At 43.7% G+C, this 20,801-nt stretch overlaps 1 protein-coding gene across 1 annotated transcript; it reads left to right on the top strand.

The window, feature by feature from the left end:
- Positions 1-665: 665 nt before the first annotated feature.
- On the top strand, positions 666-13,677 carry LOC139381380 (ADP-ribosylation factor 4-like). Its single transcript, XM_071124863.1, has 6 exons — positions 666-973; positions 8,396-8,476; positions 8,598-8,707; positions 9,012-9,083; positions 9,405-9,533; positions 13,174-13,677. The coding sequence occupies exons 1-6, from the start codon at positions 907-909 to the stop codon at positions 13,258-13,260; spliced, it is 546 nt and encodes a 181-aa protein (XP_070980964.1). The 5' UTR covers positions 666-906; the 3' UTR covers positions 13,261-13,677.
- The last annotated feature ends 7,124 nt before the right edge of the window (positions 13,678-20,801 follow it).

Here is a 20,801-nt window from a genome sequence, read left to right as displayed (position 1 = left end):
TTAGATTCCAAGAAAATTAACAACTAAGGAAGAACCTTACAATTCTCCCATTAACTAATCAATCCCCAAACCTCGGCCAGATCTCTTTCGACGGTGTTCCCGGATATCTCGCGATGTTACGGCACTGGGTTTAGAAACTAAAATGAGAGAAAGTATTTGTGAATATACAGGACAATAGGATCTAGATACTAAATAGTTTGTCTTTATTTCATCGCAGTTTCTTTCTCTGTTGATTTGCATGAATAGAGAGCATTGTGAGATTCACACACTAACACACACACACACACACTCAGGAGTAGACCTCTTTCTCTCTAGAGCCGATGTCACTCACACGAAGCAACCTGGAAGCAATTTCTGTTGCAGATGTAAGTAGCAAGTGTCATGATCTCAAGCAACTTTGCTGATACACGAAACAACGTAAACGCGATTGAAATTGACCCACGAAGCAACCCAGATGCAACTCTGTTGCCAGCAACAACATTTGCTGTACAGGTTGCTTCGCGTGACATCGGCTTTATCTTCAGACAACATTTAGTTAACAGAGAATGAATAGCAGCCTTTTAGACCAATCAGATTACATCTCTACACATGAGAAACATTACAACATCCTGTATTCCGAGGCCAACAAAGTGAAAGTGACGTGGATGAAACGTGTAGAGAGGAATCGTCGCAGTCAATTTACTGTTGTACCTGTGTGACCAGGCTGAAATGACAGTGCTCTGTGTTGGTGTCCGGTTACACATGTGGCTGAGTTGACTATATAAGCAGCGCAATGCAAACCAGTCGTATAAATCAGTGTGTGCTGCTGTCTACCCCTGCAGAATTGTTTGAGGAGCGAGATAGGCTGCTGCAGATTTCATTCCTTTCGAATTATTTGAAAAAGCAAAACATATTTTTTTTGCAATAATGGGTGTTATGGTTTCGCAACTCTTCTCTCGTTTCTTCGAGAAAAAACAGATGAGAATTCTGATGGGTAAGACTTATTTCCAATATTGTTAATGTCATTGTGTTATTATTACAATGTTGCAATGTCTGTACAATGTTACAATGTATTTGTTACAATGTGTTATAACATTTACTTTTTTTTATTGATTTGACATAGGCCTGTATTATATGATTATTATTCATATTACTTAGATTCTGTTAGTGTTCAAATACTGGAGAGTTGAGACCAAATCACGGACGCTGGACAGAGTGGATTTCAGTTGTAACAAAAGACAGTTTTAATGAGTCAGAGATATCTTGTCCCGCAGTTTTACGTGCACGGACCTAGTTCACATAACTCGGCAAGGAGCCAGGTGAAAAAGAGGCCTATACAATGGTTACACACATTTTTATACATAGAATAAAGTAGGTGGAGTCTTGTCGTTTCGGTCTTCTTGACTGGTCGGAGGGTTGGAGGCGGGCCTTGCTCTAGCCAGAGCGGGCCCCATTGGTGCACAGCAAAAGTTCTTTGCTCTTGGGACCGGCCAGTTAGAGGGAGATGAGATGTGTGTTTATATAAGGAAGAGGGGGTCAGTCTTCTGGCTGGGTGTATGTGTTCTTACGACGGAATGTCTTTGTTTATATGAGCTATGTGTATGAATATTTATATAACAAATCCCCCTCTTCACGTCTATTAGACGTGAAAACTATAGCAGAAAGGTGGCGGTTGCAATCGTGGGTATACATAAGGTGGTGCTCCTAACCTTGTCTGATTTGCATGGTGGGTCTGTAGGTGTAGTGCTACGTTTGGGACGGGAGTGATTGGAGGGAGTGATATCAGGAAAGGAGTTAGGGACATGTGTAGGGGTTGGTGTATGTGATGTGGCAGGGTGAAATAGTTGTTCAATTAACCATGTGAAAGTCCTAGGGTTACTCCAAATATCAGTATGAATATCACAAATAAGGGACCAGATATCCCCAGCCTCACCCAGAGAGGGAGAAATTTCCCTCTAACTGGGCGAGGTTCCCTTCTCAGGGGAGGCGGAGTTTGATGCCGCATCACCTGAGGAAGGAGTGTCTTCATTTGGAATCGAATTTAGGCCGCTCAAATCAGCTCTGACTTCAGTCAGTGTTCTAGAAGGAATTGGGGCTGGGGTGCAATGTGTAAGGCGGTGTCAAGGTGTGCCTGATTTACCTTTGACCTGGACTGAGTGTGAAGTAACCTCCTTCACTTCGTACGGTCCAGTCCACCTGGGTTCCAGCCACTTTCTCTTGTGGACTGTAACCCTCACCCCGTCACCAACCTTTACCTTCAGTAGTGTCGTGTCCCCCGGCAGCTCCCCCTCCTGGACCTTGTGAACCTGGGTAGAGAGTGCTGCAGAGAGAACCGTCAGTTTTTTCACATAATTAGACATTACAATTTGTTGTACATCAAGGGCGGGCATATGACCTCCCTCCCTTGGTGGACCATGCATGACTCTACCAGTCATTATCCCATGAGGCACATACTTTAGCTATCTTAGCTTTTGCTTTTGGTTTGACGTTCCACCAGATTTTGGGATTGGGGCCTGTACACAGATCCAAATCTGTGGGTTATGCCAAATCTTTCTTCCACCTGTCTCAGGTGTTTGTTAAATGTGAGCCATTTGTCAAATTTGATTTGTCTTGGGATGCCATACCTGGGTATTAGTTTGGTTTGTAGCCACTTAAAAGACTGACCTAGCATCCTCCCCTTTTGTTAGTATTGCCTCTACCCATTTGGAGAACCTATCTACTATGACTAGGAGATAGAGTTTGCCTTTAGATACATTTTCGGGGCCCATGTCGGTGTAGTCTATCCTAATATCCTGAAAACATGCATTAGGTATTACGTATGAGCCCATTGGTGTTTGATATGGTTTCTTTGGGTTGTGTCTGTCACAACCATTGCATTCGTCACAAAATAAATCATCGTCATAAAATAAGTCAGTCATATTTTTTATGTGAGGGTGCCACCAGATGTGCGAGGCCTTTTTGGAGGGTCTTTAGTTTGCCTTCGTGTGTGGGGCCATGTGTTTCTCATAAAAGTTCTGGGTCCATCAGTGTGGCCTGCTTCATGGGCATGGGCTGAGTCTGTATAGATATTCAGTCTTTCCTTTTCCTCTGATGAGGACCTGCGTCAATCCGATGATTTCAGCTAATTTGGCCGATGCTGGTTGAGGGATGATGGCTGATTGAAGGGTGACATCACGAGGTGAGCTGTTTTTTCAATAGCTTTTGCTACTGCAGCAACGTATCTGGAGCATGTTGACTGTCCTACCTCAATGTGGTCAAGTTTGAAGAGTAGTACATCAAGACCCTTCTCTCCCCCTCTTGTTTCTGGAATAGGACGGATGAGGTGAATCCTTCCCTTTCAGAAACATCCAAATGGAACTTGTTCTTGTAGTCAGGTGCAGTCAGAGCTGCTGCCGCTGATAGATCTGTTTTCAGGAATGCCATGGCTGTTGATGCTTCAGCCGTCCAGGCCAGGGGTGCATGGAGGTTCCTTGATCGTAGGATGACCGGTGCTGCCACCCCCTCTGGGCCACACCCAATGGTACAACACCTGATAGGTGGGGTCAGGTGCATCATGTCTTCGTCCCAGTCTGCAGTGTAGAGGCAGTCATCAGTTTCTGTTGCATTGAGTGTGCAATGGATCTCAGCTTGGGGAGTCTTATATGGGTGCAGAGTGTAGATTTGAGCTTTCAGTTGGTTGAACTTAAACTGGATGTGAGGGTGGCAGGCCCTGTGGGTAGGCATTTTAGCCAGTACACTTCTTGGGCTTCAGACAGTGTGGTCATCGGCAGGAGTGGCATCCTCATCATTCTTACTGGGTGATCAGGTGTTGAAGTGGGAGGGTTGGTTGTAATCTTGCTGCTCCTGCTGCATGTGGCTAGATTCTGGGTGGTTGTATGCTGGCTGTTGCTGATGCATGGGTGTGGGTCCTGGTTGCTGATGTTGCAGAGGTGGGTTTCCCCCACTTCCTCTTGCTCTCCATTGCTGTTGCTGCGGGGAGAGTGGTTTCATGCAATCTCTGGCAAAATGACCGGTAATTCCGCAGTTAAAACACTGGTAATTTCCCCCTCTGTGTTGTCCAGTGTAGGGACCCCGTCGAGCCCATACTGGGTGTTGTTGTTGCAGGATATACTGCTGTGGGTGAGGGTATTGGGGTGGTGGGGCTGCCTGCTGTTGGATCATCTGAGAGACAGTCTGTGCCACGATTTGGGAGATGTCTGTTTTGGTTCCCGGCTCCTTCGTTTCTTCCGCCACCATCTGTTTCTTAGGTTTTTCTCCTTGTTGTGCTTCCTTCAATTGGAGTTTCAGGAGTTGTACCTGGAGGGACTGCACCTGGCTCTCAGCACCCCCTCTTTCCTTGTTGTGCTGGGTCACATGGTGGTGCACATGCGTATTGAATTGGGTCAGAGGAAGTGCAATCAACCCTACCGTTCCTCTGAGTTTGGTTTTAACATCTCCAGGACACCCGTTGACCACCATTTCCTTCCACATGCTGAGTGTGGTATCAGTGTGATCGAATGGTTCTTCGTGGACCGATCTCCATGTGGTCTTAGCCCTGTCCAGGTATGCTGCAGGTTGCTCACCTGGGTTGATTGTAAAGGAGGATAAGGTGGCATGGTTTCTTTCTGTAGGGTATGCTCTCCGTAGAACTTCCCATAATCTGGTACGGAAGTGGTCTATGGGCAGTGTTGGGGCCCGCCATCCAAGGTCAGCTGCTGTCATGAGGGCCTCCATGGTTCCGTGGTCGGTGGCTCTTGCTAGAAGTGCTTTCATGTCTCCTAGGCAGAGTTGCAGGCCTGACGTAAGTGTCTGCAGTTGAAGTAGCCACGCTGAAGCTCCTCCATGTAGGCTAGGCATCTGTCCCATCAGTGTTGTTAAATCAGTCATTTTCCAGGGCTGGTACTCCACAGTGTGTGCATCACCTGGTGTCGGTCGCAGGGGGTACTGTCCTGCCATCTCCTGCTCTCGCTCTCTTCTATCAGCAATTCTGGAGGACCGACGGAGTGTTTCGGACCCCATTGATTCGGTAACTTTGGTTACTGTTCCTCTCCTTATGCCTTCCACACGGTAGGCTCCCTCTCTGTTGTTATCTTGGTTAGCTATTAGCTCCCTGAGTTCCTTAGCTCGAGCTATTGATGATTTCAGCAGCTCCTGCATCTTAGTCACGTTTGGAGCTCCCATTGGAGCTGGGGTGAGCACCATGTCAATTTCTTCTTCGTTTTCGATATCCATGTTCTGATGACAGTCCTCCCTATCCGTCTGATAGAAGTGGTTTGAATCTAATCTTGTTTGTAAGTGTCCTCTGGTTTCAGAGGTGAGAGAGTTCACAGAGGAGCATTGCGGCCTCCGTTCCTGGGGGAGGTCTCCTGCTCCTGGAATCCCAGTTTCGAACTGTTCACATACCATATGGCCAGCCGTTATCCCCAGGGTAATTTCCCCTTTTAACTCCCCTTGGTCTATTCTCAGAACTGGAGCCTGTATTGTGGGAGGTGCCCTGGGTAGGAATGGGTTGTGTGACGGGCTCCGGTGATTTTGTCCCTTTGAGTATGGCTGGGGCTGAACTGCCTCCATTGTCAATTGTGGATATAGTGAGGGAGAAACGGCCACAGGGGGAGCCGTGGGCAAGTTCTCAGGCGGAGCTTTAACATCCCCCGACGCCACAATAGCCACGCCCATCATGTCTGGTGTGTTTTTGGGCAGCACCCTCCTACTCTCCTGTATGGCCCATGTACCTATCTTGAGCTCCCCCTCTGCTCTCTCTCTCTCTCTTGTACCTACTTTTTTGAACCTGTGTATGTTGTTTCTCTCCGCCTCACTCGCTTTTGCATGCTCTACTGCGTCCTCTAATTCTGTCTGCATATCTTGGAGTTTCCCCCCTGTAGGTGGTCCTCCGCTAAAATAACCTGCTTGTGTCCATCTTATCCGTAATCCTTTCCACACTTTCTCCACTTTCCCATACTGTTTTTTACCTCCCGCTCTATCAATCATACTCTGATCTAAATATTCATTGAATTTTAGTTTGGGCGTGGTAGCTGCAGACATTTTATCTAGTTCGTCTGATAATGTGTATACTGCGTTATTTAGGTATATTCAATCCTTACTATGTGGTGTTTATTTCTATCGTTGTATGCGTAGCCTGTCCCTGGTCGAGACAAAGGGGGTTATCAGTATGTGACGCCCGCCACGTGTGTATTTCACCGGTATTTTATTTGAATTTGTTCAGCGATTCGTTTAGGTATTTTCTATAAATGATTATGCGATTTCCTTTTGGAACAATATATCAGTGAATATATGCGGTTCTATAACAATTTTCAGAGTAATTCTAGCTCTTTAGGAAATATAGATAGAATGTCTAGACAACCAAGAGTTGTTCAGTGAATTATTTAAATACTTTCTGTAAACAATTCAATAAATTCCTTTATGAACTTATATCAGTAAATTCGAGCGATTCTATAGCAATTGTCAGAATAATTATATATCTTTAGGAAATATGGATAGAATAGAAAAACCCAAAAATCAGTGTGTAGCTTTTAGCGTCTGTCAAACAAAGTCTGTACTAAGCTCGGCGGCTTATTTAAATACTTTCTAGAAACAATTCAGTAAGTTCCTTTATGAACTTATATCAGTAAATTCCAGCGATTCTATAGCAATTGTCAGAATAATTTTAAACTTTAGGCAATATCAACAGGAATGAAAAAAACGAAAATCAGTATTCCATTCGATACTAAGGTGGCTTTGTCTACCAGCACGTGTGCATAATAGCCCAGTTACGTATCCCAACCTACTCCGCGACAAACGTTTCTTTCAATTTAATTTCCCCCATCTCCAAATCATGGAATGTCAACTCTGGTTCATCTTATGTTTATTGTTTGATGTGCAATAGCCACATCATTCCCGATCTCTGTCTAGTGGAAGGCCAAACTTACATATCCTGTATCTACTCGACTACACCTCTTACAAAACCTATTAAATAATACACAGCTTTTTTAATAGGGCATTTTTCATGCAGATTCATTCAATCCAACCACACCTCCACAAGACCTATTCGATGTTATATGTATCAACAGGAGATTTTACTTGCAGATCCGGTTCATCTATCATTCAACTATAACCACACCTCCACAAGACCTTATTCGATAGTACAGAACGTATCAAAATAGGAAATTTTTACTTGCAGATTCGGTTCATCTATCATTAAACTATAACCACACCTCCACAAGACCTTACTTGCAGATTCGGTTCATCTATAAACACACCTCCACAAGACCTTACTTGCAGATTCGGTTCATCTATAACCACACCTCCACAAGACCTTACTTGCAGATTCGGTTCATCTATAACCACACCTCCACAAGACCTTACTTGCAGATTCGGTTCATCTATAATTCATTCATTCGTATGAAATTCTCATTGAATTTCCAACATCCATAATTGTGTCCATTACGTGTTAAAACACAGCCACTATTTAACGTCACCTCTATACACAACCCAATACATATATAATTAGGACAGTTTTCTATGCAGATTTCAGAACAAATAGGGTCCCTGGAGGAATTTAACACATTGGTCAATCACAATTCACACATTCCTATTAAAATAACTGAGTATAGGCCCATTAATAAGAATATATATATATATTTTTTTTTACAAAACAAGATATCTTTAATCAATGTCTTAGGTTCTTATGTAAAAAATTTTGGCACCGATTCATACTCACGCCCAGTACTTTCTGATCAAAATTTGGTTTAGACTATAATACAATATGCAGATTTCGATATAACGGGCTCTGCTCACCTTTATATAGAGCGCTCCGATCAGATTTCCTGAGGCAAGATGAATGGCTGGGGAAGTCACTCTTCCGTCTGATTTTTTAGCCGTGATCAGTCTCGTCCTCTCACACTAACTTATAATAGATCGAATTCAAGAACAACCATCCTCTGCTACCAATTCTGTTAGTGTTCAAATACTGGAGAGTTGAGACCAAATCACGGACGCTGGACAGAGTGGATTTCAGTTGTAACAAAAGACAGTTTTAATGAGTCAGAGATATCTTGTCCCGCAGTTTTACGTGCACGGACCTAGTTCACATAACTCGGCAAGGAGCCAGGTGAAAAAGAGGCCTATACAATGGTTACACACATTTTTATACATAGAATAAAGTAGGTGGAGTCTTGTCGTTTCGGTCTTCTTGACTGGTCGGAGGGTTGGAGGCGGGCCTTGCTCTAGCCAGAGCGGGCCCCATTGGTGCACAGCAAAAGTTCTTTGCTCTTGGGACCGGCCAGTTAGAGGGAGATGAGATGTGTGTTTATATAAGGAAGAGGGGGTCAGTCTTCTGGCTGGGTGTATGTGTTCTTACGACGGAATGTCTTTGTTTATATGAGCTATGTGTATGAATATTTATATAACAGTTTTAAAATGATCCATATTGTACCTACAGTTGGGTTAGATGCTGCAGGGAAGACCACAGTCCTGTACAAACTAAAACTTGGAGAAGTTGTCACCACTATCCCCACTATTGGTAAGCATTGATTGATATATAGGCTATATCCACGGATTGACAACTTTTGCTTCTTATATGTATTTGACCAGGCACTGCTAGACAGAGCATAGCTGAATGTCCTTTGTGCTGATCACCATAGGGTTCAATGTGGAGACGGTTGAGTACAAGAACATCAGCTTCACGGTGTGGGATGTAGGTGGTCAGCACGTCATCAGACCTCTGTGGAAGCATTACTACCAGAACACGCAGGTAGTACTAACCCTAATACTCTCAACTAACCTGAACATCCCCAAATAACCCTAACAGCTTCAACTAACCCTAACCCTAACAGCCTCACCTAACCTCAACAGCCTCAACTAAGCCTAACCCTAATTAACCTAAACTAACAGCCTCAACTAACCCTAACAGCCTCACTTAAACACTCAGGTATCCTAACCCTAATAGCCTTAACTATGGGATCATTTCAAATCCCATCAATTCAGAAAATGAATTCCAATTCCAATTTTGCTCATTCCTTAAAAGCATGTGTCTGTGTTCCAATATCTTCATCCAGGGTCTTATATTTGTGGTAGACAGCAACGATCCTGAGAGGATAAATGATGCTACAGAGGAACTACAGAACATGGTGAGTCATCTGTCCTTCCATTAATATTTCCACACTTTCCTATAGCAACTCTTAAGTTTGCTCTTGGCCACCGGAGAGGAGCGTAGTAACAGTATAATGGGATCTTTCTGATTCCCTACGAGGAATGTAATAATACAGTAATATGACTGTTCTAATAGAGATAGGAGAGAGTGTTTACCTGTTTAATGTGACTGTTCTGATTCCCTGTGTTCTGTGTTATTGATCCTCCACACACGATGCAACATTACAGAGAAAAGTGTAATAACTCAGTCAGTACTGTGGCTGTTCTGATTCCCTGTGTTCTTTGCTGTTGACCCATAGCTTGAAGAGGACCAGTTGAGAGATGTAGTTCTGCTGGTGTTCGCCAACAAACAGGACCTTCCCAACGCCATGTCTGTCAGTGACATCACAAATAAACTGGGACTGAGGAAACTTCAACTGAATACTCCTGTAAGTATGACCATCTAGAATCTCTAAGGTTTCGCGAGCCAATTCTAACTTGCGTTAGCGCAATGACTGGAAGTCTATGGTATACACTAGCATGCTAGCTGTTACCATGCCAGCAGTTACCATAGACTTTTAGTCATTGCGCTAACAATAGTTAGTAATTGCGCTAATTCTAATGAGCAACATTTTTCAAACTGTATGCATAGTCACAGTTGAAGTCGGAAGTTTACATACACTTAGGTTGGAATCATTGAAACTCATTTTCAACTACTCCACACATTTCTTGTTGACAAACTATAGTTTTGGCAAGTCGGTTAGGACATCTACTTTTTGCATGACACAAGTAATTTTTCCAACAATTGATTACAGACAGATTATTTCACTTATAATTCACTGTATCACAATTCCTGTGGGTCAGAAGTTACATACACTAAGTTGACTGTTCCTTTAAACAGCTTGGAAAATTCCAGAAACTGATGTCATTGCTTTAGAAGCTTCTGATAGGCTAATTGACATCATTTGAGTCAATTTGAGTCATTTGAGTCAATGTTTTTCAAGGCTACCAAAAACTACCTTCAAACTCAGTGCCTCTTTTCTTGACATCATGGGAAAATCAAAAGACATCAGCCAAGACCTCAGAAAAAAATTGTAGACCTCAATAAGTCTGGTTTATCCTTGGGCGCAATTTCCAAACGCCTGAAGGTACCATGTTCATCTGTACAAACAATAGTACGCAAGTATAAACACCATGGGACCACGCAGCCGTCATAACGCTCTGTCTCCTAGAGATGAACTTACTTTGGTGCGAAAAGTGCAAATCAATCCCAGAAAAACAGCAAAGGACCTTGTGAAGATGCTGGAGGAAGTAGGTACAAATGTATCTATATTCACAGTAAAAACGAGTCCTAAATCGACATAACCTGAAAGGTGGCTCAGCAAGGAAGCCACTGCTCCAAAACCGCCATAAAAAAAGCCAGACTACAGTTTGCAACTGCACATGGGGACAACGATCGTGCTTTTTGGAGAAATGTCCTCGGCTCTGATGAAACAAAAATAGAACTGTGTCACGTTCTGACCTTTTATTTCCTTGGTTTTGTAATTATTTAGTATGGTCAGGGCGTGAGTTGGGTGGGCAGTCTATGTTTGATTTTCTATGATTTGGGATTTCTATGTTTCGGCCTAGTATGGTTCTCAATCAGAGGCAGGTGTCATTAGTTGTCTCTGATTGAGAATCATACTTAGGTAGCCTGGGTTGCACTGTTTGTTTGTGGGTGATTGTCTATGTTAGTGGCTTGTGTCAGCACAGGTCTAATTTGTAGATTCACGGTCGTTATTTGTTTATTGTTTTGTATGCAGTGTTCAGTACTTTCTTTATTAAATATTCACTATGAACACATACCACGCCGCGTTTTGGTCCTCTGATCCTTCTCGCCTCTCCTCTTCAGATGAAGCGGAGGACGACCGTGACAAACTGTTTGGCCATAATGACCAATCGTTATGTTTGGAGGAAAAAGAGAGAGCCTTGCAAGCCAAAGAACACCATCCCAACACACACGGAAACAAACACCCACAAACCAAAAGTGAAACCCAGGCTACCTAAGTATGATTCTCAATTAGGGACAACAATTGACAGCTGCCTCTGATTGAGAACCATACTAGGCCGAACTAAAAAACCAACATAGAAAAACAAACATAGACTGCCCACCCCAACTCACGCCCTGACCATACTAAAACAAAGACAAAAACAAAGGAACTAAGGTCAGAACGTGACAGCACCTCACAAAATACATGGCATTATGAAGAAGAAAAATTATGTGGATATATTGAAGCAACATCTCAATCAATCAATCAATCAATCAAATGTATTTATCAAGCCCTTCTTACATCAACAGATGTCACAAAGTGCTCTACAGAAACCCAGCCTTAAACCTCAAACAGCAAGCAATGCAGTTGTAGAAGCACGGTGGCTAGGAAAAACTCCCTAGAAAGGCCAGAACCAAGGAAGAAACCTAGAGAGGAACCAGGCTATGAGGGGTGGCCAGTCCTCTTCTGGCTGTTCCGGGTGGAGATTATAACAGAACATAGCCAAGATGTTCAAATGTTCATAGATGACCAGCAGGGTCAAATAATAATAATCACAGTGGTTGTCGAGGGTGCCACAGGTCAGCACCTTAGGACTAAATGTCATTTGGTTTTTCATAGCCAATCATTCAGAGTATCTCTACCGCTCCTGCTGTCTCTAGAGAGTTGAAAACAGAAGGTCTGGGACAGGTAGCACGTCCGGTGAACAAGTCAGGGTTCCATAGCTGAGGGCAGAACAGTTGAAACTGGAGCAGCAGCATGACCAGGTGGACTGGGGACAGCAAGGAGTCATCAGGCCAGGTAGGTCTGAGGCATGGTCCTAGGGCTCAGGCTCTTCGAGAGAGAGAAAGGAAGAAAGAGAAAAAAAAAGAGAGAATTAGAGAGCATACTTAAATTCACACAGGACACCGGATAAGACAGGAGAAATACTCCAGATATAACAGACTGACCCTAGTCCCCGACACATAAACTACTGCAGCATAAATACTGGAGGCTGAGACAGGAGGGGTCTGGAGACACTGTGGCCCCGTCCGACGATACACCCGGACAGGGTCAAACAGGCAGGATATAACCCCACCCACTTTGCCAAAGCACAGCCCCCACACCACTAGAGGGATATCTTCAACCACCAACTTACCATCCCGAGACAAGGCTGAGTATAGCCCACAAAGATTTCCCCTACAGCACGAACCCAAGATGGGGGCGCCATCAGTCAGGAAGGAACTCAATACATCAGTCAGGAAGTTAAAGCTTGGTCGCAAATGGGTCTTCCAAATGAACAATGGCCCCAAGCATACTTCTAAAGTTGTGGCAAAATGGCTTAAGGACAACAAAGTCAAGGTATTGGAGTACCCGTCTCAAAGCCCTGACCTCAATCCTAAAAAAATGTGTTGGTAGAACGGAAAAAGTGTGTGCGAGTAAGGAGGCCTACAAATCTGACCCAGTTACAGCTCTGTCAGGAAGAATGGGCCAAAATTCACCCAACTTATTGTGGGAAGCTTGTGGATTGCTACCCAAAACGTTTGACCCAAGTTAAACAATTTAAAGGCAATGCTACCAAATATTATTTGAGTGTATGTACATTTCTCACCCACTGGGAATGTGATGAAAGCAATAAAAGCTGAAATAAATAATTATCTCTAATATTATTCAGACATTTCACATTCTTAAAATAAAGTGGTGATCCTAACTGACCTTAGACAGGGAATTTTAACTAGGATTAAATGTCAGATATTGTGAAAAACTGAGTGTAAATGTATTTGGCTGAGGTGAATGTGAACTTCCGACTTCAAATGTAAAAATGGTGTCCATGAGTTCATCTGTTTCTGGGGAAGTAGATAAAGGGTGTCATTCCCAAAATCCTGATGTATCCCTTTAAATGTCGAATACTACAACTCGCCTCGGATTGAATCCCTGCCCAGATTTGCTAAATAATGCACTCTAACTAAAATGTATGGCTTATTTGCTTCGTGGGGTTTATTTAATTGAATAGGTTGTTTGTCATCTCAGTGGTTTGTCCAGGCTACCTGTTAATGACTAACTTTGTGTCCTCTCTCCTCAGTGGTTTGTCCAGGCTATCTGTGCGACCCAGGGTTCAGGTCTGTTGGAAGGACTGGACTGGTTGGCTGACCAGCTTTCCAAGCGCTAACTAGCTGAGTTGGCTCTGTAGCGACGTTACCCCTAGGTACAGGTCTAGGATCAGCTTCCCCTCCCCCGAACATAACCTTAATCATTAGTGGGGGAAATGTAAAACTGACCCAAGATCAGTGTCTCGGTGCAAAGGTACCCTGTAACAGCTGCGATGCGCTCTGCCCTCCTTAAGAACGACCAGGACACAACGTTTACTCAAGGACAACCATACAATCAGAACAACACTTAGAAGTGGCTTTCTGAAAAGTTTCCATTTCCATTTTTTTTGGTAATGCACTTCAATGTATTGTACATATTGTAACTTGGAAAGTTATATAAAATATATATATATTAAATTATCACTGAATGACTGTAAGCAGATTCTTTATCAACACCCCTGTATTTATTTCTTGACTTCCAAAACCTCCTACCTCTAATAAAATCATGGTGTGTAAATGTATCTGCAGTCGTTTTTCAATCTTAGTCCTGTATTGATGCTTTGCCTGTGGGTTTTGTTTCAGTAACTTCCCTTGTTGTCACTGAAGGGTCTGTGTAATGGAGACAAAGACTAAAACTGAACGGGGACATATTTGCGAACATTAGAAAAAGTTTATGTTTAAACTTTGTCTCCTTCTCAAAATGTGCATCAGCCAATTAAAATCGTTGACATAGTTGCACATGATCAAACGCTATATGTTATACCTGCTTACATCAGATAACCCGGCAGATTTAGCCAGAGAGTAACAGGTAAGGAGAGCAGCCCAAAATATAGTTCCCTTCAGCAGGTGATGTTTTTCAGTTTTTTCACCCACCAAGTAAGGACTTTTTGTATGGCGTTCAATGAGTGTCTAGTTTAACCAAAAACTAAAATGTATGGCTTATTTGCTTCGTGGGGTTTATTTAATTGAATAGAAGATTCATGATGCTTAAGTTGTTATGGGTGTACTGATATAAGTAGGACACATGACATCACCGCAACTTTGAGAAAAAACCCTTTATATCGGAGTAATTCTTTGAATGATTGCGTCGGAGGGGAAGGCTGCCGTCTTATCAACAATAATTTGTTTTGTACATAATGTTGCTGCTATCGTCTCTTATGACCGAAAAGAGCTTCTGGACATGAGAACTGCATTTGCTCACCTCAAACTGGATGAAAAGTTCTTCTTTAATGAGTCGGACGGGAGGGATATAATACAGACCCGACCAGGACTAGATCCCGTTATTCGCTGGATAAGGAAATGCATATTTTGCGGAAAGAGATCAGGGTGCCTTGTGAAGATCAGGTGACGAGTGACTAATCTTCTATCCTGCTAGCTAACGTTCAATCGCTGGAAAATAAGTGGGACGAACTGGAAGCAGGTTAATCTTAACAACGGGACATTGAAAACTGTAATATCTTATGTTTCACAGAGTCGTGGCTTAACGACGACATTAAGAACATACAGCTGGGGTCTCCCGGGTGGCGCAGTGGTTAAGGGCACTGTACTGCAGCGCCAGCTGTGCCATCAGAGTCCCTGGGTTCGCGCCGGCCGGGAGGCGACGTGGGGCGATGCACAATTGGCATAGCATCGTCCGGGTTAGGGAGGGATTGGCCGGTAGGGATCTCCTTGTCTCATCGCGCACCAGCGACTCCTGTCGCGGGCCGGGCCCAGTGCGCGCTAGCCAAGGTTGCCAGGTGCACAGTGTAGCCTCCGACACATTGGTGCGGCTGGCTTCCGGGTTGGATGCGCTCTGTGTTAAGAAGCAGTACGGCTGGTTGGGTTGTGTATCGGAGGACGCATGACATTCAGCCTTCGACTCTCCCGAGCCCGTATGGGAGTTGTAGCAATGAGACAAGATACTACAACAATTGGATACCACAAAATTGGGGAGAAAAAGGGCTAAAAAATAAATAAATAAATAAATAAAAAGAACATACAGCTGGTGGGTTATACACGCTATCGGCATGACAGAAAAGCAGCCTCTGGTAACACACGGGGCGTTTATGTATACAACAGCTGGTGCACAATATCTAAGGAAGTCTTGAGGTCTTGCTTGCCTGAGGTAGAGTATCTCATCATAAGCTGTAGACCACACTATCTACCTAGAGAGTTTTCATCTGTATTTTTAGTAGCTGTACCACCACAGACCGATGCTGGCACTAAAACCACACTCAATGAGCTGTATACACCTATAAGTAAACAAGAAAACGCTCATCCAGAGGTGGCGCTCCTAGTGGCCGGGGACTTTAATGCAGGAAAACTTAAATCAGTTTTTACCTAATTTCTTGTTAAATATGTTAAATATGCACCAGAGGGAAAACAATTCTAGACCACCTTTACTCCACACACAGAGACGCGTACAAAGCTCTCCCCCGCCCTCCATTTGGCAAATCTGACCATAATTCTCTCCTCCTGATTCCTGCTTACAAGCAAAAATTAAAGAAGGAAGCACCAGTGACTGTCTATAAAAAAGTGATCAGAAGAAGCAGATGCTAAACGACAGGACTGTTTTGCTATCACAGACTGGAACATGTTCCGAGATTCTTCCGATGGCATTGAGGAGTACACCACATCAGTCACTGGCTTTATCAGTGCATTTACAAGTGCATCGATGACTTCGTCCCCACAGTGACTGTACATACATACCCCAACCAGAAGCCATGGATTACAGGCAACATTCGCACTCAGCTAAAGGGTAGAGCTGATGCTTTCAAGGAGCGGGACTCTAACCCGGAAGCTTCTAAGAAACCCCGCTATGCCCTCTGACGAACCATCAAACAGGCAAAGCATCAATACAGGACTAAGATTGAATCGTACTACACCGGCTCTGACACTCATCGGATATGGCAGGGCCTGCAAACTATTACAGACTACAAACGGAAGCACAGCCGAGAGCTGCCTAGTGATACGAGCCTACCAGACTAGCTAAATACATTTTTACGCTTGCAACCGGGCAAGTAACACTGAAACATGCATGAGAGCATCAGCTGAGCCAGACGACTGTGTGATCACGCTCTCCGCAGCCGATGTGAGTAAGACTTTTAAACAGGGCCAGATGGATTACCAGGACGTGTACCACCTGGCAGGTGTCTTCACTAACATTTTCAACCTCTCACTGTCTGAGTCTGTAATACCAACATGTTTCAAGCAGACCACCATAGTCCCTGTGACCAAGAACACTAAGGTAACATGCCTAAATGACTACCGACACGTAGCACTCACGTCTGTAGCAATGAAATGCTTTGAAAGGCTAGTCATGGCTCACATCCACACCATTATCCCAGAAACCCTAGACCCACTCCAATTTGCATACCGCACCAACAGATCCACAGATGATGCAATCTTTATTGCATGCCGCACTGCCATTTCACACCTGGACAAAAGGAACACCTATGTGAGAATGCTATTCATTGACTACAGCTCAGCGTACAACACCATAGTGCCCTCAAAGCTCATCAGTAAGCTAAGGACTACTCCTCTGTAACTGGATCCTGGACTTCCTGACTGGCCGCCCCCCAGGTGGTAAGGGTAGGTAACAACACATCCGCCATGCTGATCCTCAACACGGGGGCCCCTCAGGGGTGCGTGCTCAGTCCCCTGCTGGACTCCCTATTCACTCATGACTGCACGGCCTGGCACGGCTCCAACATCATCATTAAGTTTGCCGACGACACAACAGTGGTAGGCCTGATCACCGACAACGATGAGACAGCCTATAGGGAGGAGATCAGAGACCTGACCGTGTGGTGCAAGGACAACAAACTCTCCCTCAATGTGATGAAGACAAAGGAGATGATTGTGGACTACAGGAAAAGGAGAACCGAGCACGCCCCCATTCTCATCGACAGGGCTGCAGTGGAGCAGGTTGAGAGCTGGATTCAACAAACTAACATGGTCCAAGCACACGTGAAGAGGGCACTACAAAATCTATTCCCCCTCAGGAGACTGAAAAGATTTGGCATTGGTCCTCAGATCCTCAAAAGGTTTTACAGCTGCACCACCGAGAGCATCCTGACGGGTTGCATTACTTCCTGGTATGGCAGCTGCTCGGCCTCCGACTGCAGGCACTACAGAGGGTAGTGTGTACGGCCCAGTACATCACTGGGACCAAGGATCATCCAGGATCTCTATACCAGGTGGTGTCAGAGGATGTCCCTAAAAATGGTCAAAGACTCCAGCCACCCAAGTCATAGACTGTTCTCTCTGCTACCGCACGGAAAGCGGCACCGGAGTGCCAAGTCTAGGTCCAAGAGGCTCCTAAATAGCTTCTACCCCCAAGCCATAAGACTCCTGAACAGCTAATCAAATGGCTACCCAGACTATTTGCATTGGGCCATCCCCCCACACCTCTTCTACGCTGCTGCTACTTTCTGTTATTATCTATGCATAGTCACTTTAATAACTCTACCCACATGTACATATTACCTTAATTACCTCGACACCGGTGCCCCCGCACATTGACTCTACACCGGTACCCCCTGTATATAGCCCTGCTATTGTTATTTACTGCTGCTCTTTAATTAATCATTTGTTATTCTTATCTCTTACTTTTTTTGTTATTTTCTTAAAACTGCATTGTTGGTTAAGGTCTTGTAAGTAAACATTTGATTTGATTTGATTTAACTTGTCTCGAGATGGCTATGTATATTTATGGTACGAGGCTAGTAGCATAGCATCTCTTCCTTGAATACAGACGGTTGACGTCAACAATCCTCATCAAATGTTGAAATATTATTAAAATAATGAGATGTATCCATCAATCCAAAGAAAGGATAGGTGGGAGCTAGACAGCCCACTATGCCGCTTTGTGGACAATGACTCCCGTTGTTAGGGAGGAGAGATAAGTATCTTATCAGTATATGATGTTGTTGTTTATCTACCTTAGTTCAATGCACTGACTGTCAGTCGGTGTGGATAAGAGCGTCCGGTAAGTGACCAAAATGTTAATGTAAAAACAAACACTTGCAAAGCATGCTGGGTATTATTCATATGAGCTTCGCCCCCAAACACGTTTTGGCCGGAGCATACCAGATCCAAATCTCAACGTAATTTTGCTTACTGGGATACATCTTTATGTGAATTAACTACACTGAACAAAAATATAAACTCAAAATGTAAAGTGTTGGTACCATGTTTCATGAGCTGAAATAAAATATCCCATAAATGTTCCATAGGCACAAAAAGCTTATTCCCCTCAAACTTTGTGCACAAATTTGTTTACATCCTTGTTAGTGAGAATTTCTCCTTTGCCAAAGATAATCCACCTGACAGGTGTGGCATATCAAGAATCTGATTCAACAGCATGATCATTACACAGATGCACCTTGTGCTGGGGAAAATAAAAGGCCAATCTAAAGTGTGCGTTTTGTCACACAACACTGCCACATATGTCTAAAGTGATGATGGAGCATGCAATTGGCATGCTGACTGCAGGAATGTCCACCAGAGCTGTTGCCAGATAATTTAATGTTAATTTCTATTCCATATGCCGCCTCCAACGTCATCTTAGAGAATTTGGTAGTACGTCCAATCGTGCTCACAACTGCAGACCACGTGTATGGCGTTGTGTGGGTGAGTGTTTTGCTGATGTCAACATTGTGAGCAGAGTGCCCCATGGTGGTGGTGTGGTTATGGTATTTTATCAATGGCAATTTGAATGCACAGAGATACCGTGCCATTCATCTGCCACAATCACCTCATGTTTCAACATGATAATGCATGGGCCGTGCATCATGCCCCATTTGTGGTTCCCGAGTGGTGCAGAGGTAGAAGGCACTACATCTCAGTGCTAGAGGCATCACTACAGACCCTGGTTTGATCACTGCTTCGATCCCGGGCTGGATCACAACCGGCTGTGGTCTGGAGTACCATAGGTCGGTGCACAATTGGTCCAGCGTCGTTCGGGTTAGGGGAGGGTAGGCTGTCATTTTAAATAAGAATTTGGTCTTATTTCATGGCCTGCATACTCACCAGACATATCACCCAATGAGCACGTTTGGGATGCTCAGGATGAACATGTACAATAGCGTGTTCCATTTCCTGACAATATCCATCAACTTTGCACAGCCATTGAAGAAGAATGGGACAACATTCCACAGGCCACAATCAACAGCCTGATCAACTCTATGCAAAGGAGATGTGTTGTGCTGCATGAGGTAAATGGTGGTCAAACCAGACACTGACTGGTTTTCTGATCCACGCCCCTAACTTTATTTTTTTAAGGTATATGTGACCAACAGATGCCTATCTGTATTCTCACGTCTCGTGAAATCCATAAATTAGGGCCTAATTTATTTATTTCAATTGGCTGATATCCTTATATGAAATGTGACTCAATAAAATCTTTGAAAATGTTGCATATTGCATTTTTATTTTTGTTTAGTATAATATCATAGGCAGGGCTGTAGCCAAGGTTAATTTACTGCGTTTCTACACTATACATTTTCCATATTGACTGACCTTCATGTCTTAAAGTAATGATGGACTGTTGTTTCTCTTTGCTTATCTGAGCTGTTCTTGCCATAATATGTACTTGGTCTTTTACTAAATAGGGCTATTTTCTGTATACCACCCCTACCTTGTCACAACACAACTGATTGGCTCAAACGCATTAAGAAGGAAAGAAATTCCCAAAATGAACTTTTAACAAGGCACACTTGTTAATTGAAATGCATTTCAGGTGATTACCTCATGAAGCTGGTTGAGAGAATGCCAAGAGTGTGCAAAGCAGTCATCAAGACAAAGGGTGGCTACATTGAAGAATCTAAAATCAAAGCTCTATTTTGATTTGTTGAAAGATAAATTGGTAACTACATGATTCCATATGTTTTATTTCTTAGTTTTGATGTCTTCACTATTATTCTACTATTATTCTATAATACGATTGGTATACATATACACTGCTCAAAAAAATAAAGGGAACACTAAAATAACACATCCTAGATCTGAATGAATGAAATATTCTTATTAAATACTTTTTTCTTTACATAGTTGAGTGTGCTGACAACAAAATCACACAAAAATTATCAATGGAAATCAAATTTATCAACCCATGGAGGTCTGGATTTGGAGTCACACTCAAAATTAAAGTGGAAAAACACACTACAGGCTGATCCAACTATGTCCTAAAAACAAGTCAAAATGAGGCTCAGTAGTGTGTGTGGCCTCCACGTGCCTGTATGACCTCCCTACAACGCCTGGGCATGCTCCTGATGAGGTGGCGGATGGACTCCTGAGGGATCTCTTCCCAGACCTGGACTAAAGCATCCGCCAACTGCTGGACAGTCTGTTGGTGGATGGAGCGAGACATGATGTCCCAGATGTGGATTGGATTCAGGTCTAGGGAACGGGTTGGGCCAGTCCATAGCATCAATGCCTTCCTCTTGCAGGAACTGCTGACACACTCCAGACACATTGTCTTGCATTAGGAGGAACCCAGGGCCAACCGCACCAGCATATGGTCTCACAAGGGGTCTGAGGATCTCATCTCGATACCTAATGGCAGTCAGGCTACCTCTGGCGAGCACATGGAGGCCCCCCAAAGAAATGCCACCCCACAGCATATTTTTCATCCATTAAA

Source organism: Oncorhynchus clarkii, chromosome 23 (assembly GCF_045791955.1).
Source record: "Oncorhynchus clarkii lewisi isolate Uvic-CL-2024 chromosome 23, UVic_Ocla_1.0, whole genome shotgun sequence".
Taxonomy (NCBI): Eukaryota; Metazoa; Chordata; class Actinopteri; order Salmoniformes; family Salmonidae; genus Oncorhynchus; species Oncorhynchus clarkii.
This window is presented reverse-complemented; position numbering and strand designations above follow the sequence as displayed.

What these genes read in the sequence shown, in the direction of transcription:
- LOC139381380 (XM_071124863.1), top strand. Translation starts at nt 907, where the DNA reads ATGGGTGTTATGGTTTCGCAACTCTTCTCTCGTTTCTTCGAGAAAAAA. An exon ending in CACCACTATCCCCACTATTG is followed by an intron (nt 8,477 to 8,597) that starts GTAAGCATTGAT and finishes TGATCACCATAG; the next exon opens with GGTTCAATGTGGAGACGGTT. An exon ending in ATTACTACCAGAACACGCAG is followed by an intron (nt 8,708 to 9,011) that starts GTAGTACTAACC and finishes ATCTTCATCCAG; the next exon opens with GGTCTTATATTTGTGGTAGA.